Source organism: Bicyclus anynana, chromosome 27 (assembly GCF_947172395.1).
Source record: "Bicyclus anynana chromosome 27, ilBicAnyn1.1, whole genome shotgun sequence".
NCBI classification, from domain to species: domain Eukaryota; kingdom Metazoa; phylum Arthropoda; class Insecta; order Lepidoptera; family Nymphalidae; genus Bicyclus; species Bicyclus anynana.
Genome location: NC_069109.1, coordinates 1,953,345 through 1,975,659, shown reverse-complemented (window position 1 = coordinate 1,975,659; position 22,315 = coordinate 1,953,345). Strand labels below are relative to the sequence as shown.

General features: G+C 38.8%; 1 protein-coding gene and 1 non-coding gene across 2 annotated transcripts; both read left to right on the top strand.

Annotated features, from left to right (window-relative positions):
• Window positions 1–4,595: 4,595 nt before the first annotated feature.
• LOC112054401 (serine protease snake) lies at window positions 4,596–16,005 on the top strand. Its single transcript, XM_052890037.1, has 12 exons — window positions 4,596–4,659; window positions 5,229–5,296; window positions 5,760–5,887; window positions 7,476–7,556; window positions 7,661–7,713; window positions 8,297–8,394; window positions 9,224–9,418; window positions 11,430–11,643; window positions 11,984–12,000; window positions 12,327–12,423; window positions 12,937–13,100; window positions 15,374–16,005. Exons 1-12 carry the CDS (start codon window positions 4,596–4,598, stop codon window positions 15,551–15,553), a joined length of 1,359 nt encoding a protein of 452 aa, XP_052745997.1. The 3' UTR covers window positions 15,554–16,005.
• On the top strand, window positions 6,725–6,831 carry LOC112054402 (U6 spliceosomal RNA). The gene has a single exon (XR_002887446.1). It is a non-coding gene; the product is annotated as a U6 spliceosomal RNA (small nuclear RNA).
• Window positions 16,006–22,315: the final 6,310 nt, after the last annotated feature.

Below are 22,315 nucleotides of genomic sequence, written 5' to 3'. Positions count from 1 at the left end.
CTGTCATTTTCTGAAGAAAACGAGCTTAGATTTAGTATATATCTTATAGTAAACTAGAAGTTTTTGCCCGTTTTTTACACAATTCAATTACACAAAAAAGGTTTACGGAGCTCTTTAACCGACGAACACGATTACAACTATTTAACATCGACACTATACAGACAGTTTTTATAATCGCATTAGATCGTTGATCATATACTTTGACAGAAAAGTAACGTCAAGCGAGGCAGGTCCTATACAGTAATTGGTCTGAGGTAGCAGCCGATAGACGTCCTGGACATGGCCTCTTGCATGGACTTCGGAATACAACGGAGGTCGCCATTCCAGCACCTTTATAATATGTATACTTTTTTGTTACCTTACTATAATACATATTCTTCTGTATGTTATATTTGTTTTATTTGATTTGAATGAATGAATGAATGATATTTTATTCATGAAAATGTAGGTTTGACATGATGATACATTTATAGAATTGAGCCTTTATACATTTTACCATAACTAGTAAAAATAAGAATTAGAATTTATTTGCAAGAAACATTACATTTAGTTATACAAAGATGTTCTTATGTATTAGGTAACAATGTTTCACCATTAATAGGTATACAAATGTTTTTTGTTTAATTAATTAAATTTAAATTTAATGACATTAAGTTTAAAAGAAATATAATTAATACTATTTTTGAAGCATCAGCAAAGTATTATGGAGTAGTAAAATTTTTCTATTAGTGTATGAATTATCTTAAATAATTAAATACATTTGAACGAAGAGAAAAAAAATATAACTAAATTAATACAAAATCACAATTACAAAATGTCCATGTCCATAAAATAATCTGGAATGTCATAATAACTTTTTTTCAATAATAAATTATAAATTTTACATTTAAATATTGTCCAGGGCTTCTCTTTTAGACTATTAGGAAGTTTATTATATATTTTTATTTGTGCCAGGTTGGCGTGTTTAGAAAGATGATTGAGATTAGAGCCAGCGCTGGCCTGTGTTGTTTAGATGAGGTCAAGTTAATATACATATAATGACAGTTTTTAAAATTGTAGGTATATAAATTAAGAGTATACTAATAGTAAAGCAATTTTGTAAAACTAACAGGGTATCTGCGATCATTACTTTCGGAGCTACAGATTTAAAGGGTCAATTTTGGGGTTATTAAATGTATGGAGCGTATATTTTTATGCATGTCTCCTTTCAAAATCAAAATTCGTATATTTCAAGTAGGCTCAGTTTACAAGCACTTTTGATACGTCAGTTGACTATTTGTAAAGATTCTACCACCGGTTCGGAAGGCAGGTTCTGCTGAGAAGATACCGGCAAGAAACTCAACAGTTGCTCTTTTTAAAAAATCATACGACATTGTAATTTACAATTGATGACAACATTACAATTTCTTATAGTTTTACTTCCTGTGTGAAGGTGGAAGCTGATCCAATGGCCTCCAAGCATATTTATCATTAGGGATTTATCAATGTTGTAGTAACCTCGACTAAGTAAATGTTTTTTAACACATTGCTTAAAGCTATGCACTGGCAGGTCCATCACAGCTTTTCCAACCCATTTCACGATTCGACGCCAATGTTTTTTTTAGCGACTGCAAGAAGGGTTGTGTTTTTAGTGCGTGTCGTGTATGTATGTAAGTATATACCTATTTATGCAGCAATCAAGATACCGTTAGATTTGTCTTGTTAACCCAAGTGTTCTTAGATAAGTGAAGTTAAAAAAGTCAACACAACAACTGTGAGACGCTATAGACTCGAGGTGAAATTTTTTTTTTTCGTATATTGCGATATGGGTATCAAATTCAAGAGCTCATCAAGAGGCTATTTGCTATACAAAATACGCGAGGCGGATGACTACTCGTGGGTGCGAGCAGGTCGAGTTTTTTTGTTTTTTTTTATTTATTAATATTTGTTACCATTAATCTTTGTCATTTATTAACCAATTTTAAAAATTCTTGTTTAAAAGAATATACTTTCAGATTAGTCCCGTTTCACTTTCATGAAAATCGGTTTAGTAATTTTGTGTTAAACTCAAAATAACTGAAATACGTATTTTTATGTCAAAAAGAATATATACATAATGGTAAGGAGGTTTTGACGGCCTCCGTGGCGCAGTGGTGGTGGTAGAAACCGAAAGGAGTGTGAATTTTCATCCTCCTCCTAACAAGTTAGCCCGCTTCCATCTTAGACTGCATCATCACTTACCATCAGGTGAGATTGTAGTCAAGGGCTAATTTGTAAAGAATAAAAAAAAAGGTACGGAATTCTTTGCGTAGAAATGTGTTTCGCACGCGGACGGTTTTCGGCCCAAAAAAAAACAAGATGGCGGATGCTTATTATCCATATCAACAGGTCAAAAGTCAATTATTATTTCAAACACTTGAAATAAAAATGAGCATAGATTGTATCGCCATGATAAAGTAGTGTGAATAAAACTGTGCAAGTGAATCGATTATATATTACATAAATTACAAATAAATTAACAAAAATCGTATCAGCTTTAGATGAAGTTATAATATAAGGGTGAGTAATGCGTCTTTAATGTAGATATCTTAGAAAGTAGTGTACTTTCCAGTAGGTTACGAAACCTATTTAACATATTTTATAACTAGCTGACACCGCGCGGTTTCACCCGCGTGGTTCCCGTTCCCGAAGTAATACGGGGATAATATATAGCCTATAGCCTTCCTCAATAAATGGGCTATATAACACTGAAAGAATTTTTTAAATCGGACCAGTAGTTCCTGAGATTAGCGCGTTCAATCAAACAAACAAACAAACTCTTCAGCTTTATAATATTAGTATATATTTTAATTTTTATTGTAATTGTGTAATTTCTTTTTTATTTTTTTTTATTTCATTATTTTCTTTTCTTTGTTTATATGCACTTTGTTAGATAGTTTAATTTGAAAATCATTTTTATCAGCCCCATCTTCATTTTGTATAATTACTTGTGGATAGAGATGTGGGTTGTGTATGTAAACTATTTGTTTTTAAATTTAAAGTTTTGTAAGTTATTTTTTTTTTTTTTATTCTTTACAAGTTAGCCCTTGACTACAATCTCACCTGATGGTAAGTGATGATGCAGTCTAAGATGGAAGCGGGCTAACTTGTTAGTAGGAGGATGAAAATCCACACCGCTTTCGGTTTCTACACGGCATAATACCGTACCGGAACGCTAAATCGCTTGGCGGTACGTCTTTGCCGGTAGGGTGGTAACTAGCCACGGCCGAAGCCTCCCACCAGCCAAGAATTATATTATTGTACACAACTGTTTTCGATCCCAAATAAATAAAATAAAATAAAAATAAAATAGTATAGATATAGATTTATCAAGTTCTTGGAACAAACTATGTGCCCCGCCCATTGCCACTTCAGCTTCGCAACACGTTGAGCTATGTCGGTGACTTCGGTTCTTCTGCGGATCTCCTCATTTCTGATTCGATCACGCAGAGATACTCCGTAGCTCGTTCCATCGCCCGCTGTGGGACTCTGAGCCTTTTTAAGAGGCTCATAGTTAGCGACCAAGTCTCGGAACCATAGGTGATCATGACCGACGACATCAAGCGAGTCGCAGACATTTGCTGGATGCAGGCGGCTCAGTATCGTAATGTTTGGAAGTGTCTACAAAAGGCCTATGTCCTGCAGTGGACTCCATCGGCTGGTATGATGATGATTATATGTTCCTTCTTTTGATCAGTTTCGTGGCGCTACGAAAAAATAAAATGAAATAAGAATAAGTATTAAGTCGAATATTCTGATCATCAAAATCCGATGTGTTAGATTTTAAGTACTGTACTTTATGATATGCATAAAAATTGTAATTTAGTATCAACATTAAATGCATCAAAAAGAGGAGATCCGCAGACGAACAAAAGTCACTGACATAGCTCAGCGATTCGCGAAGCTGAAGTGGAAATAAGCCTCGAACGTCTCTTCAGCTCTTCGAATTATTATTCGAAGAGCCAATAGACGTTGGAGTACCATGGTGCTGGAATGGCGACCCCACACCAGAAAACGCAGTGTTGGTCGACCACTAGGTGTCGAGGATATCAAACGGGTTGCAGGGAGCCGCTGGATGCTGGCGGTTCGAGATCGTTGTGTTTGGAAGTCCATGCTAGAGGCCTATGTCCAGCAGTGGACGTTCATCGGCTGATAATGATGATGATTATTATCATAAAGGCTTAGTTTTGGCGATTATTATCATAAAATACATTAGTCACAAATAGTTATATCTCTATAAGCTAAAAAAAAAAAAAAAAAACATACATACAGCCGAACGTAGAACCTCCTCCTTTTTGGAAGTCGGTTAAAAATAATTGTGTACACCTATCTAACGTTTCTGCTTACTTTTTTACTTTACTTTCCTTTTTGTAATGTTTTTCTTTTTGTAATGTAGTCCTATTTATTGTAATTTTTGTAATTAGTCCTAGTCCAACGGAAAGCATTAGAAAATCCTACCTGGTCTCCACGATACAGATCAATCTGGTGTGGAGACCACGGGCAATGTTATGGTTTTTTGTATCTATTTGTGGTCAATAAAGATTTGATTATTATTTATTGCAGCGGGAGCCAGTACAATGAATTGGTTCGCGCTCAGCATCGTTTTCCTTGTAGCAGTTCAACATGGAAGTTCCTTAAATGGTAAGATTTTATAGAATAATTTATATATTTAGAAGACTCAGAAGTGGATTCAAAAATAGAAAAACCATTGTTGAACCCTGGATCCGTGGAACATTCCTACAATAGATTACTGTTAACTTTTCCGTGAGTAGCTTCATCTTAAAGAGACGCTCGGCTTCAGGTGTCAGTCTAACAAGTGTTGTGTGTGTTACAGAGGGCGAGGGCTGCGTGATCAGACACACAGACTCAGCGGGTGTGTGTACACCAGTCTTCAGGTGTCAGTCTAACAAGTGTTGTGTGTGTTACAGAGGGCGAGGGCTGCGTGATCAGACACACAGACTCAGCGGGTGTGTGTACACCAGTCTTCAGGTGTCAGTCTAACAAGTGTTGTGTGTGTTACAGAGGGCGAGGGTTGCGTGATCAGACACACAGACTCAGCGGGTGTGTGTACACCAGTCTTCAGGTGTCAGTCTAACAAGTGTTGTGTGTGTTACAGAGGGCGAGGGCTGCGTGATCAGACACACAGACTCAGCGGGTGTGTGTACACCAGTCTTCAGGTGTCAGTCTAACAAGTGTTGTGTGTGTTACAGAGGGCGAGGGCTGCGTGATCAGACACACAGACTCACCGGGTGTGTGTACAGTGTACACCAGTCTTCAGGTGTCAGTCTAACAAGTGTTGTGTGTGTTACAGAGGGCGAGGGCTGCGTGATCAGACACACAGACTCAGCGGGTGTGTGTACACCAGTCTTCAGGTGTCAGTCTAACAAGTGTTGTGTGTGTTACAGAGGGCGAGGGCTGCGTGATCAGACACACAGACTCAGCGGGTGTGTGTACACCAGTCTTCAGGTGTCAGTCTAACAAGTGTTGTGTGTGTTACAGAGGGCGAGGGCTGCGTGATCAGACACACAGACTCAGCGGGTGTGTGTACACCAGTCTTCAGGTGTCAGTCTAACAAGTGTTGTGTGTGTTACAGAGGGCGAGGGCTGCGTGATCAGACACACAGACTCAGCGGGTGTGTGTACACCAGTCTTCAGGTGTCAGTCTAACAAGTGTTGTGTGTGTTACAGAGGGCGAGGGCTGCGTGATCAGACACACAGACTCAACGGGTGTGTGTACACCAGTCTTCAGGTGTCAGTCTAACAAGTGTTGTGTGTGTTACAGAGGGCGAGGGCTGCGTGATCAGACACACAGACTCAACGGGTGTGTGTACACTGGGCTCCAAGTGTCTGCCTGCCTTGAATGATTACCAGTATGTGTAATTTCGGTAATCGAATAAGTCTATACTAGTATTATAAAGAGATAAAGTATGTGGTATTGTAGGGGATGATCTCTGGATCTACTGAACCGAAATGAGTACTTATTTATTTATTTACTAGCGGACCCGGTCAAGCTTCGTTTTGACATAAGTGCACTTATTTTCTATCCCTACCCTACACCTTCCCTACCCTACCCTACCCCTACCCTACCCCTACCCTACCCCTACCCTACCCCTACCGCTTGACTCTTAAACGTTTGTATGGGAAATAGAAAAGGGCAGTTTTTAGGGTTTTTCCGGAAATTATTTGATTTTTTCTCACCTTTTAAACCTTTCCTATACCTCCACGAACATTTCAAGACCAAGATGAGATAAATCCGTTAAGCCGTTCTCGAGTTTTAGAGAGACTAACGAACAGCAATTCATTTTTATATATATAGATTTGGACCACCAACAAAATTATATGAACACATACAAAATAATTTACAAATAAGGGTAGCTTAACACATAATTTTACTTATTTAAAATTCACAAAATAGAAAGAAAAACACAAAATATAAATTTAAATTTACACATTTTGACAAAAACCAAAAGAAAAAAATTAAGTAATTTAAGTTCTGTAAACCTTCTGTACTTTCTCATGAATAAATAAATTATTATTATTATTATTATTAAACAAGGACTTTAAAAATTTAAAATTATAATTATACAAATTACAAAGAATTATACAAATTATGAATAAAAATTACAATTTTAACAGTATGACTTAATTAATTATACATTGGTAAAATAATGGATTAAATAAATAATGTATTCTTTAAGTCACAACTAGTACTCGCTTCGGCAGTACATATACTAAAATTGGAACGATACAGAGAAGATTAGCATGGCCCCTGCGCAAGGATGACACGCAAAATCGTGATTAAACTCCAGGTTGTCCCTGGAAAACAAGATACTTGTCTATAAAACAGTAATTAAACCCATATGGATGTATGGAATCCAGTTGTGGGGATCAGCCTGCGACTCCAACATCACCATTATTCAAAGAGCGCAAAACTACATACTGAAACAAGTGTCGAACGCGCCGTGGTTTCTACGAATACCAGAAATTCACGAATACTTACAAATGTCAACAGTAAAAGCAGAAATAAAATCTACTAACGACAAGTACAAAGATAGACTCAGAAATCATCCGAATCATCTGGCTGTCCAGTTAACGATACCACAGGCGATTCGACGCTTGAAAAGACGGCAAATTCTTGATTGAAAGCCACATATGACATACAAATATATGGAGCTTCTCCCGCTGGGGAAAGTTGCTTCTAACCGCCAAATCTCCCTACAACTCCTCTGCTCATAGTCTATCGACTGATCGCACGAGATCAATAGAACAAAAAAAAAAAAAATAAAGTCACAACTAATGACGAGAGCTAATATTACAGATTGAATTATTGAACGGAGCCCATAAGAACAGTTTTTATAATTATGGATTTGAAATGATGCAACTTGTCACTGAGTAAATCAATTGACTTATTTTTGGCAATGAATAGAACCAGTCCATAATAAAAGCTATTATTTCCAGGAGGAACGGCATCCCTCCAACGTTATGTTCGGAGCAGCGGTTCCCATTCCTCGTCTGCTGCACTGACCTCACTGCGATCAAGTAAGTCATCAACCGTTTGCTACCACTGCATGACATGTCGACACTTTCATAGGTACACACACACTCATAGGTATAATTAGGTAGTTATTGGTTTTTTTTTTCAGTCAGAAGCCCGTTTTCGAGAAGACGACAAGAAGAAAAAGACTAAGCGAGAGAAGTAAGTAATCTTTAGTTTTCTACTTTCAAACACGGGACGTTTGAGTGCCCAAGCAACCGGTGGTCAGGGCTCCAGAGTGAGGAACCTCCTCACAATACGCGCCGTCTCAAGAATCACTGCCTTCTGTATCCGACTCTTGATCCAACAGTTAAGCGAAAGCTTCTTAAGGTGTTGGTCGAAGCTTTTCGCTATAAGACCATTGACTGAAACGACTGTCGGAACAATAATAGTTGACTCAACATTCCACATGGCGGTAATCTCGTGAGCAAGGTCCAAGTATTTTGATACTTTTTCCTTTTCGGCTTTAACCAGATTATCGTCATGTGGAACAGTAATATCAACAATTATTGCACGACGCACTGACCGATCGACTATTAGATAGAGAAGAGCCCACAACAAATTCAGCATACAATAATGTATGTAATGCACACACTATCCAAACGTTACAAATTTGTCAATAACTGAATGATAGGACATTCAGTCACCAGGTTAAACGTTGCGATCGGTACTATGAATAGTTGTTTTTTAGCGATTTCATTGAGGAATGTCACTGTTCGCTATTAACACCAAGACTTGTCTCCAGAGTGCGATGAATACAGCCGGTACATGCCCGAAAACACGCCAAATTGCATCGACGACCAGGTCATTGAAAAAGCCAAGCGAGGGGAATTCCCGCATATGGTAAGTGATACCTCAAGTTTTAGGTATTCAACTCTCAAAGACTCAGTGGTAAAAGGGTCGGACTCATCACTATGAGGTGATGGTTCGGTCCGCCTCCTGAAGGGTTATTATGTAACTCGGTGTACCATTCTAGTAATCAGTCACTAGATCGTATTTTTGTTTTTTTGTGATGATTTAAAATAGGTAGGTAGTTATTTCAACGAAATAATCTTGACTGCGCTATTTTACATTAAGTGATAATGTTTTTTTTGTTTCTACGATGATCTACCATTGTTATTTCAACGAAATTACGCAAATTTTTCGTTAAAATAACATTACTATCTGTTATCACTAATAAACTAATGTTATTTTATGTAAAATGACGATCATTGTGTCATTTCGTTGAAAACACAATGTTAGATGATTGCAAAAACGAAAATATGATGAAAAACGAAGTAGTGACTGATTACTTGAATGGTACACCGAGTTACATAATCGCCCTGCTGATCTATTGTCGCAACCACTCCTTACAGTCTTTTCCGACTACTTGGAGGAGAAAGGAAATATTGGTCATATTTAAAAGATATGACAAACATTTTAGCTAATACATAAAATGCGCGGCCTCAGGCCGCGCGCGTAACTGTCCTCCTGCCATGACTTCGCCTGCCAGGGTCTTTGGCTGGAATTTTTTTTTCAATCTATGACTCAAAAATAACATGGACACATTATTACCAAATTAACTGCGCAACGGCTGGCGGCACTTCCTGATGTCCTTTAATTATAAAAATAATAGATAGGTAGATAGGTATCAAACGAAAATAAAATAAACATTAAAACTCTCGTTTCACAGGCCGCCGTGGGCTGGGAGAATTATTTGAGGAGGACTGACTACATGTTTGAGTGTTCAGGCAGCCTCATCAGCTCTCGGTTCGTGCTGACCAGCGCAGACTGCAAGGTCGGTCCCTACAGTCACAAACAGCCGCCGAAGATAGTGAGGCTCGGCCCTTTGGACATCCCCATGCAAGACAACGCCACCGATAGAGACGTGAGAGTTGTTTCTTTTATTTTAAAAATTGAGGATTTGTCAATTTACATTACAGGCTTAACCTAATGTGTAAACTATCTATAATTCCTGCATTACTTATTTATTTATTTATTTATTATTCAACAAACAACACATTTAAATTAAACCTAACCATAGTGCAACACAAACCACAGTTGGTTTTACTGTGCACTGGTTATTATTGCATAATACAATATTTAGGAACAAACAGAACATTATTAACAAACAGAAGAAGATAAATAAACAGATTAACAAACAGAAGAGGATAAATACCAAGAATAATCATTATAGGGTAGTTAAATAAAAGTGTGAGTGAACCGGTGCTGCGCTACACAGGCTGTCCCAAAAAATAATTCTTTAACTTACTTGAACGTATCTGCCAAAAGTTCTGTGAAATTCAGCAGGCGAGGAGAAAAACAAATCTAAACCCGGATCCCTATCCAAAACCCCGCTTAGCAATGCCAACGCGCGAACAAAAGGTGACTCGCGGGTTTGCTGCCAACCAACCAACCTACATGCTGGAATAACAAATAGCTTAAATTTACGTCCCATTTTTTGTATATATGGATGGGTATATGGAACGAAACTAACTCTAGCACTGAAGCGTTAGACAATTCCCCCTTAATCAGGCGGAAGAAGTAATCCGCTGTACCTCTAGTAAGTCATACCCCAGCATACCTTGTAAAAAAACCGTGGGATATACGTAATAGCCAACATAATAACCGTACTGTTTGCGGTACAGCCACCTTAGATTTTTTTTTGAAGTTTCTCCAACATGAGTTTGTATTTAACTTCATGTGGACTCCAGATAACTTTGACTTATAAGAGTTACTTTCTAATATACTTCTCACAAAGCATTCATTTAATTCATCCACCATACAATCCACTTGAACGCCATGGGACATACGTATGCCCGGTAGATTTACGCGGCAATACTTTTGTCGCTGTAAATTTTATTTAATCTGTGGCATTCTCTATGTTGTTGTTGTTAGTGTAGTGTACAGCGCCTTTTTCCTATCGACAATATAGACACTTGTCTTTTTCACTTGTATTTTTTTAACTAGTTTTGATTATACAAATCTATTTCGAAATAATATTCAATATCTCCCAAGAAATGCAACATTAATAAGGGTAATAATGGCGGATAGATGACGTTTTCAATGCAGTAATCGATTTGACGTTTGCTGTCAATTGTCATGTCATAATTGCTCTATGGCGCCATCGTGATAGAACTCAAAAACTTGGGTTTTTATTTTATTCATTTCTTTTTCTTTAGTTAGATTTATTTACTTTAATAAATTTTAATAAAATCCTTGTATTTTTGAATTTTAATGATACGGGGTACAAGAGTGGACCTGAAATGGACCATCTCCTTTGATTTTCCAAGTTTGAAGTTGTAGGTTAATATAATGATCGAAGTTTAATGATTTTGTTAATGAATTTCTTTTGTTCTTGTTTCTTGTTTTTATGGTTTTTTATTCTTAAAAATGTGTACTTCAATCTGGTGCATAAATATCTTAATGTTGTGTAAGAGACGGCCTCCGTGGCGCAGTGGTATGCGCGGTGGATATACAAGACGGAGGTCCTGGGTTCGATCCCCGGCTGGGCAGATTGAGATTTTCTTAATTTGTCCAGGTCTGGCTGGTGGGAGGCTTCGGCCGTGGCTAGTTACCACCCTACCGGCAAAGACGTACCGCCAAGCGATTTAGCGTTCCGGTACGATGCCGTGTAGAAACCGAAAGGGGTGTGGATTTTCATCCTCCTCCTAACAAGTTAGCCCGCTTCCATCTTAGACGGCATCATCACTTACCATCAGGTGAGATTGTAGTCAAGGGCTAACTTGTAAAGAATAAAAAAAAAAGAAAAGTTAGATTAATTTTGAAAAAGTTTATAAGTTCAGCCGGTAGAACATTATAATATTATGGTGTTAATTTCGCTTTTTAGTTTTGTGGGTACGTTGATTTTTAAGTTGTTATTTTTTTGTGATGTTTAGTTGCCAGTTAAAAGCATCCACGTGTACCCAGGATACAATTCTTCTGTCATATACAACAACATAGCGTTGCTCGAGTTGGAAGCGGACGTGGACTTCAACGATGACATCCGCCCGGCGTGTCTGTGGAGCAAACCTGACTTCCCGGGGTACAGCAAGGCCATTGCCACGGGTTGGGTAGTCGATGGCATCAGTGAGTATCATCAGTATCATCATTGTCACTAACATAGTTCATCAGTAACATCCGCCCGGCGTGTCTGTGGAGCAAGCCTGACTTCCCGGGGTACAGCAAGGCCATTGCCACGGGTTGGGTAGTCGATGGCATCAGTGAGTATCATCAGTATCATCATTGTCACTAACATAGTTCGTCAGTAACATCCGCCCGGCGTGTCTGTGGAGCAAGCCTGACTTCCCGGGGTACAGCAAGGCCATTGCCACGGGTTGGGTAGTCGATGGCATCAGTGAGTATCATCAGTATCATCATTGTCACTAACATAGTTCGTCAGTAACATCCGCCCGGCGTGTCTGTGGAGCAAGCCTGACTTCCCGGGGTACAGCAAGGCCATTGCCACGGGTTGGATAGTCGATGGCATCAGTGAGTATCATCAGTATCATCATTGTCACTAACATAGTTCGTCAGTATCATCCGCCCGGCGTGTCTGTGGAGCAAGCCTGACTTCCCGGGGTACAGCAAGGCCATTGCCACGGGTTGGGTAGTCGATGGCATCAGTGAGTATCATCAGTATCATCATTGTCACTAACATAGTTCGTCAGTAACATCCGCCCGGCGTGTCTGTGGAGCAAGCCTGACTTCCCGGGGTACAGCAAGGCCATTGCCACGGGTTGGGTAGTCGATGGCATCAGTGAGTATCATCAGTATCATCATTGTCACTACCATAGTTCGTCAGTAACATCCGCCCGGCGTGTCTGTGGAGCAAGCCTGACTTCCCGGGGTACAGCAAGGCCATTGCCACGGGTTGGGTAGTCGATGGCATCAGTGAGTATCATCAGTATCATCATTGTCACTAACATAGTTCGTCAGTAACATCCGCCCGGCGTGTCTGTGGAGCAAGCCTCTACATATCCGGTGTAAGCTGTCAATGTCAAGTAATATTGTCAAATGTCAATTTGTCAAAGCATTAAACAAAAAAATCCTTAAATTGCTTTAAAAACGCCATAGACGAACGCTACTACGCGAATATCATAAAAATTCTTAATTATTATGATATTTACGTGCGATAGTTGCCATGATAAAAATTCTTAATTAATGTTGTCAGCTAATGAAATAAATATAATATTTTATTCAATTAATTAAAAAAATGCGGGTTGCAAAAATGGTTTTATTTTGAGTTTTAAGCCCTATATGTTCTTTTAAGATAAAAATAATTTGTTCTGCAAAGTTGACACTCTGAATAAAGGTCCAAACTTTAGGACAAAATTGGGACATGTCCTTTGTAGGATTGTAAAAAGGAGTTACAATATCACTTAAATATTATATTTTCTTCATCAGATGTGCCATGGGACGCATTAAACTCACTCATGAAGATGCCGTTCCGCCTTCTGGATTCAAACTTCTGCAACAAAACTTTTGAGAAGTACCAACAGGAATGGTGGGGAGTCTCAGACGAGCAGTTGTGCGTTGAAAAACTGAACGCATCATACGGCATGTGCACGGTAATCTATAGGCCCTCAGACTAATTATTGTATTGGACCTGCCTCGCTAGACGTTACTTTTCTGTCAAAGTATATGATCAACGATCTAATGCGATTATAAAAACTGTCTTTATAGAATCGATGTTAGATATTTGTAATCGTGTTCGTCGGTTAAAGAGCTCCGTAAAAATACCTTTTTGTGTAATTGAATTGTGTAAACAACGGGCAAAAACTTCTAGTTTAGAAAATCATATATACCAAATCTAAGTTCGTTTTCCTCAGAAAATGACAGACAATTTTGTTCGTGATTATGAGTGCGGTACAGGTCCTTCTATAATTGGTCTGAGTATAGGCCTACTACATTCTTCTTCTTGTTCTTCTTCTTTCCTGGGCCTTTTCCGCACTTGGCCATTTTTGGTTGGCCGTTGTACGTAGAACCCTTTGGTGCTGGTCCCCGCCGGAGTCACTCCAGCCAGCCGAGCTCGCTCCAGAAGCTTAGCAAGCCGCCCAGGTCGCCGAACGCCTCATGGAGTGTTGCTGGGGATCCAATGTATGCTACGCGTTGTTCCGATACACCTCTGCATCTAAGCATAACATGTATCGGGGTTTCCTCTTCCTCCATGCATGCTCTGCACAGAGGACTGTCGGTTATACCTAGAACCGAAAGGTGTTTATTTAGTGAACAGTGCCCTGTCATTAGTTCCGTTACCGTTTTGAGTTTGCTATGTTTAAGATTAAGTAGATTTGTTGTTAGTCGTGGGTTGAGGTTTGGAAAGGCCTCCCTTGTATGTTTGCACTCATTTGTTTTGGCTCAAGACTCTGCATGTGACATCAGTGTGTCTTTGCAGAGCCAAGCCTACTACATATCTGGTGACGACAGAAAGACATAACATTGTCGACCAATAGAGTTGGTGTAGGGTGAGAGTTGGTTAGGGTCTTTAGCGAAGCTTGACCGGGTCCGCTAGTTCATAATATTTCATGCATTGTCAGAACTCCCTTGGTATTCCATACATTGGCTAAGCAATGCCGGTAACAGAAACATGTTGGAACTGTACGTGACGTCACTGAAGGGCTTTGTATAATCATCGTATCAACATCGTTTGCAGTGCGCCCCTGGTACGCCGCTGTAGTTGGTGGTGCTCCGACAAGTGCATCGTCGACGTGGTGGGCGTGACGTAACTGAATAGACATTGTAAAGACCCTCGTCCTTACTATAATATAATCGAAACAAATCACTGTCTCATCCCTACACTGGTATCGCGAGCAGTGCACGTTCGCTCTGGTCTAGCGCCAATGACAAACTGCCCAAAAACACTACATCAGTCATAGTATCAACATCATTTGCAGGGCCCCCCGGCGTGACGTCACTGAATGGGCATTGTAAAGACCCTCGTCCTAACTATAATATAATAGAAGCAAATCTCTGTCTCATCCCTACACTGGTCTTCTTCTTTCCTGGGCCTTTTCCGCACTTGGCCATTAGTAGTAGTAGGCGCCAATGACAGACTGCCCACAAACACTACATCAGTAAAAGTATCAACATCAAATTAAATCAAAAATCATTTATTTCAAGTAGGCTCAGTTTAACAGCACTTTTGACACGTCAATTGACTATTTGTGAAGATTCTACCACCGGTTCGGAAGGCAGGTTCTGCTAAAAAGAAACCGGCAAGAAACTCAACAGTTGCTCTTTTTAAAAAATCATACATTATTACAATTTAGAATTGATGATAACATTACAATTTCTTATAGTTTTACTTTTTGTTTGAAGGTGGAAGCTGGTCCAATGGCCTCCAAGCGCTTTTATCTTTAAGTTTCCATCGTTTGCAGGGCCCCCCCGGTTCGCCGCTGCAGGTGGTGTCGCGCTCTGACAAGTGCATCGTTCATGTTGTGGGTGTGACGTCACTGAATAGGCACTGTTAGGACCCTCGTCCTTACTATAATATAAAGGAAGCAAATCACTGTCTCATCCCTACACTGGTATCGCAAGCAGTGCACGTCCGCTCCGGTCTAGCGCCAATGACAGACTGCCCACAAACACTACATCAGTCATAGTATCAAATTCGTTTGCAGGGCCCCACCGGTTCGCCGCTGCAGTTGGTGTCACGCTCCGACAAGTGCATCGTTCATGTTGTGGGTGTGACGTCACTGAATGGGCATTTGAAGGACCTCGTCCTTACTATAATATAATAGAAGCATATCACTGTCAAGCAGTGCACGACCGCTCCGGCCTAGCGCCAATGACAGACTGCCTACAAACACTACATCAGTCATAGTATCAAATTCGTTTGCAGGGACCCCCCGGTTCGCCGCTGCAGGTGGTGTCGCGCTCCGACAAGTGCATCGTTCATGTTGTGGGTGTCTTGACGCTAGCCACGTGGTGCGGTGTCCACGTCCCCTGGCCCGCCGTGTACACACGCGTGTACAGCCACTTGGACTGGATCGAGGGAGTCGTGTGGCCTGGCGAACAGTGACGCGTTCATCAGTAGCAGCCTCAGACTAATTATAGAAGGACCTGTATCGCACTCACAGTCACGAACAAAATTGTCTGTCATTTTCTGAAGAAAACGAGCTTAGATTATATATCGTATACTAAACTAGAAGTATTTGCCCGTTTTTTACAGCATTCAATTACAAAAAAGGTATTTTTACGGAGCTCTTTAACCGACCAACACGATTACAACTATTTAACATCGACACTGTAGAGACAGTTTTTATAATCGCATTAGATCGTTGATCATATACTTTGACAGAAAAGTAACGTCAAGCGAGGCAGGTCCTATACATTAATTGGTCTGAGGTAGCAGCCGATGGACGTCCTGGACATGGCCTCTTGCATGGACTTCGGAATACAACGGAGGTCGCCATTCCAGCACCTTTATAATATATATGTATACTTTTTTGTTACCTTACTATAATACATATTCTTCTGTATGTTATATTTGTTTTATTTGATTTGAATGAATGAATGAATGATATTTTATACATGAAAATGTAGGTTTGACATGATGACACATTTATAAAATTGAGCCTTTATACATTTTACCATAACTAGTAAAAATAAGAATTAGAATTTATTTGCAAGAAACATTACATTTAGTTAGGGTAATTCCAGGATAGATGCCCCAGTGGGATAGATGACTTGATTTTTATTTCACTATGTTAGGAGCACTGTAGGAGTTAAATTTTACTGTAAGTAACGAGTCCTCCCCCTGCAAACCTTAGTGTCGGGGGGAATTTCGACCGGAGTGCATGAGCTTCGTCTGTGTGAGTAAAAATGTTCCGCGGTGAGACGACAAAAGGCGCCAAAATAAGATTCGTAAGTACTTTCAACAGTGTATTTTTTCTCTCGCTTATAATTTTAATTTTTTTTCTATTTGTCTGCTTGCATTGAAGATTAGCCTATGTAAACTGATAGATTTTATAGTAATTGAAACACAACTTTTGTTTTTATTGATAAGGGCATCTATCCCCTACAAAAAGTATAGTTGCCCCGTTTTTTATTAGGATAGATGCCCCTAAGGGCAACTATCCCCGACTGTTTATTATAAGTGTTGTGTTGTTGCAGGAGAGCAAAATGCCTCGTAAATATAAAAGGAAACAGGATGTTGTCCCTCGTACTATAACCTAGACCGAAGACAGTATGCTAGCAGCATTTGAAGAGATGAAAAAGGGAGAGAAAGGCGTAAATCAGATTTCTAGAATATAAGAAATACCATCTAAAATATTAAGACGAAGTCTTGCCATTAACAGCAATTCTTATTTTCAAAGTTACTGTATGTGTACTGTTGTTTTAAATTGGAATTACTTTTACTTTGTATTGTATTGCATCATATCATTGTAGTTACTGTCTGGCGTAATTATTACTGAAAAAAATTATATATATCCAGCATTTATTTTTATTTGTTTTATGAAAACATGCTGTAATAACAAAAAACTGTTTTTTGGGAGAAGCTGGATTTCCGCTGGACCGAACAGCAATACGTCAGTTAGCATACCAGTTTGCTAAAAAGCTACAGCTAAAGTATAACTTTGACAAAGATGGCCAAGAAATTAAAATGAAATTTATAGAAAACACCATAAAGACTGATTATAATAATATAGTTGTTTGATTTCAGAACAAACCGATTACAATGTTCAATCTAAGTCGCCAATCCCCACTAAGGCACCTATCCTCAGAAGCTTTTTCATGATAAGTCTTCTATCCGCCACAGTAGGCGTCTATCCCATTTTTTAGAGGTCCATAAAATTACAATTTACACAAAATCTACACAATCTTTATCAGAAAGATTCAGATAATATAGATCATTAAGAAATATATTTAATATCTCCCAAAGAACGCAATGCTCTAAGATTATAAAATTCGGAGTTATTTAGCATTTTCGAAAAGTGGGGCATCTATCCTGGACTTACCCTATACGAAGATGTTCTTATGTATTAGGTAACAATGTTTCACCATTAATAGGTATACAAATGTTTATTGTTTAATTAATTAAATTAAAAATAAATTGACATTAAGTTTAAAAGAAATATAATTAATACTATTTTTTGAAGCTGATGCTTCTGATGCAAAGTACTATGGAGTAGTAAAATTTTTCTATTAGTGTATGAATTATCTTAAATAATTAAATACATTTGAACGAAGAGAAAAAAAATATAACTAAATTAATACAAAATCACAATTACAAAATGTCCATGTCCATAAAATAATCTGGAATGTCATAATAACTTTTTTTCAATAATAAATTATAAATTTTACATTTAAATATTGTCCAGGGCTTCTCTTTTAGACTATTAGGAAGTTTATTATATATTTTTATTTGTGCCAGGTTGGCGTGTTTAGAAAGATGATTGAGATTAGAGCCAGCGCTGGCCTGTGTTGTTTAGATGAGGTCAAGTTAATATACATATAATGACAGTTTTTAAAATTGTAGGTATATAAATTAAGAGTATACTAATAGTAAAGCAATTTTGTAAAAGTAACAGGGTATCTGCGATCATTGCTTTCGGAGCTACAGGGATTTAAAGGGTCAATTTTGGGGTTATTAAATGTATGGAGCGTATATTTTTATGCATGTCTCCTTTCAAAATCAAAATTCGTTTATTTCAAGTAGGCTCAGTTTACAAGCACATTCTTCACACGAACACTCTGACACGTCAGTTGACCATTTGTAAAGATTCTACCACCGGTTCGGAAGACAGGTTCTGCTGAGAAGATACCGGCAAGAAACTCAACAGTTGCTCTTTTTAAAAAATCATACGACATTGTAATTTACAATTGATGACAACATTACAATTTCTTATAGTTTTACTTCCTGTGTGAAGGTGGAAGCTGATCCAATGGCCTCCAAGCATATTTATCATTAGGGATTTATCAATGTTGTAGTAACCTCGACTAAGTAAATGTTTTTTAACACATTGCTTAAAGCTATGCACTGGCAGGTCCATCACAGCTTTTCCAACCGATTTCACGATTCGACGCCAATGTTTTTTTTAGCGACTGCAAGAAGGGTTGTGTTTTTAGTGCGTGTCGTGTATGTATGTAAGTATATACCTATGTTTTTTTTTCGTATATTGCGATATGGGTATCAAATTCAAGAGCTCATCAAGAGGCTATTTGCTATACAAAATACGCGAGGCGGATGACTACTCGTGGGTGCGAGCAGGTCGAGTTTTTTTGTTTTTTTTTTATTTATTAATATTTGTTACCATCAATCTTCGTCATTTATTAACCAATTTTAAAAATTCTTGTTTAAAACTTTCTTGTTATACTTTCAGATTAGTCCCGTTTCACTTTCATGAAAATCGGTTTAGTAATTTTGTGTTAAAATCAAAATAACTGAAATACGTATTTTTATCTAAAAAAGGATTATATACATAATGGTACGGAATCCTTTGTGTAGAAATGTGATTCGCACACGGACAAAAAAAGAAGATGGCAGATGTTTATTATCCATATCAACAGGTCAAAAGTCAACTATTATTTCAAACACTTGAAATAAAAATGAGCATAAATTGTATCGCCATGATAAAGTACTGTGAGTAAAACTGTGCAAGTGAATCGATTATATCTATATCTATATCTATACTAATATTATAAAGAGGTAAAGTTTGTAAGTTTGTAAGTTTGTCACATTTTTTAAATGAGGTAATCTTCGGAACTACTGGTCCGATTTTAAAAATTCTTTCACCAGTAGAATGCAACATTATCGGGGAGTGCTATAGGCTATATTTTATATTGGTATCATATATATTAGCCGAGTTATCACAGTTTTTGTCATACAGGTCGGACTGAAAATCCTCTTAAACAGACTTATTCGCATGCGCTGCCTTAACTATTGTGAAAAATTGAAATTAATGTATGGAGACTTTATGTATCTTTAAGAGTTCTACAAAAAAGTCCGCGACACCATATATCTTACTCCTATATATTAGCAGATATAGTACTTTTTGTGTTTTAAAAATTATTAATTTTATATACTTAGGTTTACGTCATTATTTATACAACTAAACTTTAATCCTTATTAAAATAAATTATTTAATAATCACAAGGATATTATGGAGATAAGATTTGCCCTTTATAGTATGTTAATTAGTTAAATAGTTTCGGAGATAATACAAAATTTCTAAAAGACGCAGAAATTCCGCTATATGACGCCCGGCGCTTTCATTTACGTAGTTCCCGTTCCCGTGTGAATATGCGGATCAAACATAGCCTATGACACTCGAAAATAACGTAGCTTTCTATTGGTAAAACAATTTTCCAAATCGGTCCAGTAGATCCAGAGATTACCTCCTACAACCACACGAACTTTACCTCTTCATATTATTAGCATAGAAGTCTCTATTTCTCTTGGTCATACCACCACTCTCGAAGGACTGGACCGATTTTGCTAAGGGTAGGAGTAAGATAGAGAAGTTACAGGGTAGGGTAGGGTACGGGTAGGGAAGCGTAGTGTAGGGGTAGGGTAGGTTTAGGGCCGGGTTTAGGGTAGTGGTTGGGTAGGGGTAGAGGTAGGGTAGAGGTACGGGTTGAATAGGGAAGTGGTAGGGTAGGGGTAGGATAGGCGTGAGATAGGGGTACGGGTGGGATAGGGGTAGGAAAGGGATAGGGTACGGGGAGGGTAGGGGTAGGATGGGGGTAGGGTGTAGGTAAAGTAGGGGTAGGGTAGGAGTAGGTTTGGGGTAGGGTGGGGGTAGGAGTAGGGTAGGGTAGGGTAGGGATAGGGTAGATGTAGGGGTTGGGTAGGATTGGGGTAGTAGTAGGGTAGGGGTAGGGTAGGGTAGGGGTAGTAGTAAAGTTGACATCGAAATTTACGCGGACGAAGTCGCGGGCGTCCGCTAGTTATTACATAAATTACAAATAAATTAACAAAAATCGTATCAGCTTTAGATGAAGTTATAATATAAGGGTGAGTAATGCGTCTTTAATGTAGATATCTTAGAAAGTAGTGTACTTTCCAGTAGGTTACTAAATCTATTTAAAACATATTTTATAACATATCAAGGTCTTGGAACGAACTATGTGCCCTGCTATTGCCACTTCAGCTTCGCAACTCGTTGAGCTATGTCGGTGACATTGGTTCTTCTACGGATCTCCTCATTTCTGATTCGATCACGCAGAGATACTCCATAGCTCGTTTCATCGCCCGCTGTGTGACTCTGAGCCTTCTTATGAGACCTATAATTAGCGACCAATCTCGGAACCATAGGTCATCATGATCGACGACATCAAGCGAGTTCCTGACATTCGCTGGTTGCAGGTGGCTCAGTATCGTGATGTTTGGAAGTCCCTACAAAAGGCCTATGTCCAGCAGTGGACGTCCATCGGCTGATATGATGATGATGATATGCTCCTTCTATTGATCAGTTTGATGGCGCTACGAAAAAATAAAATGAAATTTTAGTCGAATATTCTGATCATCAAAATCCGATGTGTTAGATTTCAAGTACAGTACTTTATGATATGCATAAAAATTGTAATTTAGTATCAATAATAATCAGAAATGAGGAGATCCGTAGACGAACCGAAGTCATACATAGATCAGCGTGTTGCGAAGCTGAAGTGGCAATGGAAGGCCTCATAATTCGAAGAGCCGATAGACGTTGGGGTTCCATGGTGCTGGAATGTCGACCCTGCACCAGAAAACGCAGTGTTGGTCGACCACTAGGTATCGAGGATATCAAGCGGGTTGCAGTAAGCCGCTGGATGCTGGTGGCTCGAGATCGTTGTGTTTGGAAGTCCATGCAAGAGGCAGTCCAACAGTGGACGTCCATCGGCTGATAATGATGATGATTATTATCATAAAGGCTTAGTTTTGGCGATTATTATCATAAAATACATTAGTCACAAATAGTTATATCTCTATAAGCTAAAATAATACTTTACTTTCCTTTTTGTAATGTATTTCTTTTTGTAATGTAGTCCTATTTATTGTAATTTTTGTAATTAGTCCTAGTCCAACGGAAAGCATTAGAAAATCCTACCTGGTCTCCACGATACAGATCAATCTAGTGTGGAGACCACAGGCAATGTTATAGTTTTTTGTATCTATTTTTAGTCAATAAAGATTTTATTATTATTTATTGCAGCGGGAGCCAGTACAATGAATTGGTTCGCGCTCAGCATCGTTTTCCTTGTAGCAGTTCAACATGGAAGTTCCTTAAATGGTAAGATTTTATAGAATAATTTATATATTTAGAAGACTCAGAAGTGGATTCAAAAATAGAAAAACCATTGTTGAACCCTGGATCCGTGGAACATTCCTACAATAGATTACTGTTAACTTTTCCGTGAGTAGCTTCATCTTAAAGAGACGCTCGGCTTCAGGTGTCAGTCTAACAAGTGTTGTGTGTGTTACAGAGGGCGAGGGCTGCGTGATCAGACACACAGACTCAGCGGGTGTGTGTACACCAGTCTTCAGGTGTCAGTCTAAGAAGTGTTGTGTGTGTTACAGAGGGCGAGGGCTGCGTGATCAGACACACAGACTCAGCGGGTGTGTGTACACCAGTCTTCAGGTGTCAGTCTAACAAGTGTTGTGTGTGTTACAGACGGCGAGGGCTGCGTGATCAGACACACAGACTCAGCGGGTGTGTGTACACCAGTCTTCAGGTGTCAGTCTAAGAAGTGTTGTGTGTGTTACAGAGGGCGAGGGCTGCGTGATCAGAGACACAGACTCAGCGGGTGTGTGTACACCAGTCTTCAGGTGTCAGTCTAAGAAGTGTTGTGTGTGTTA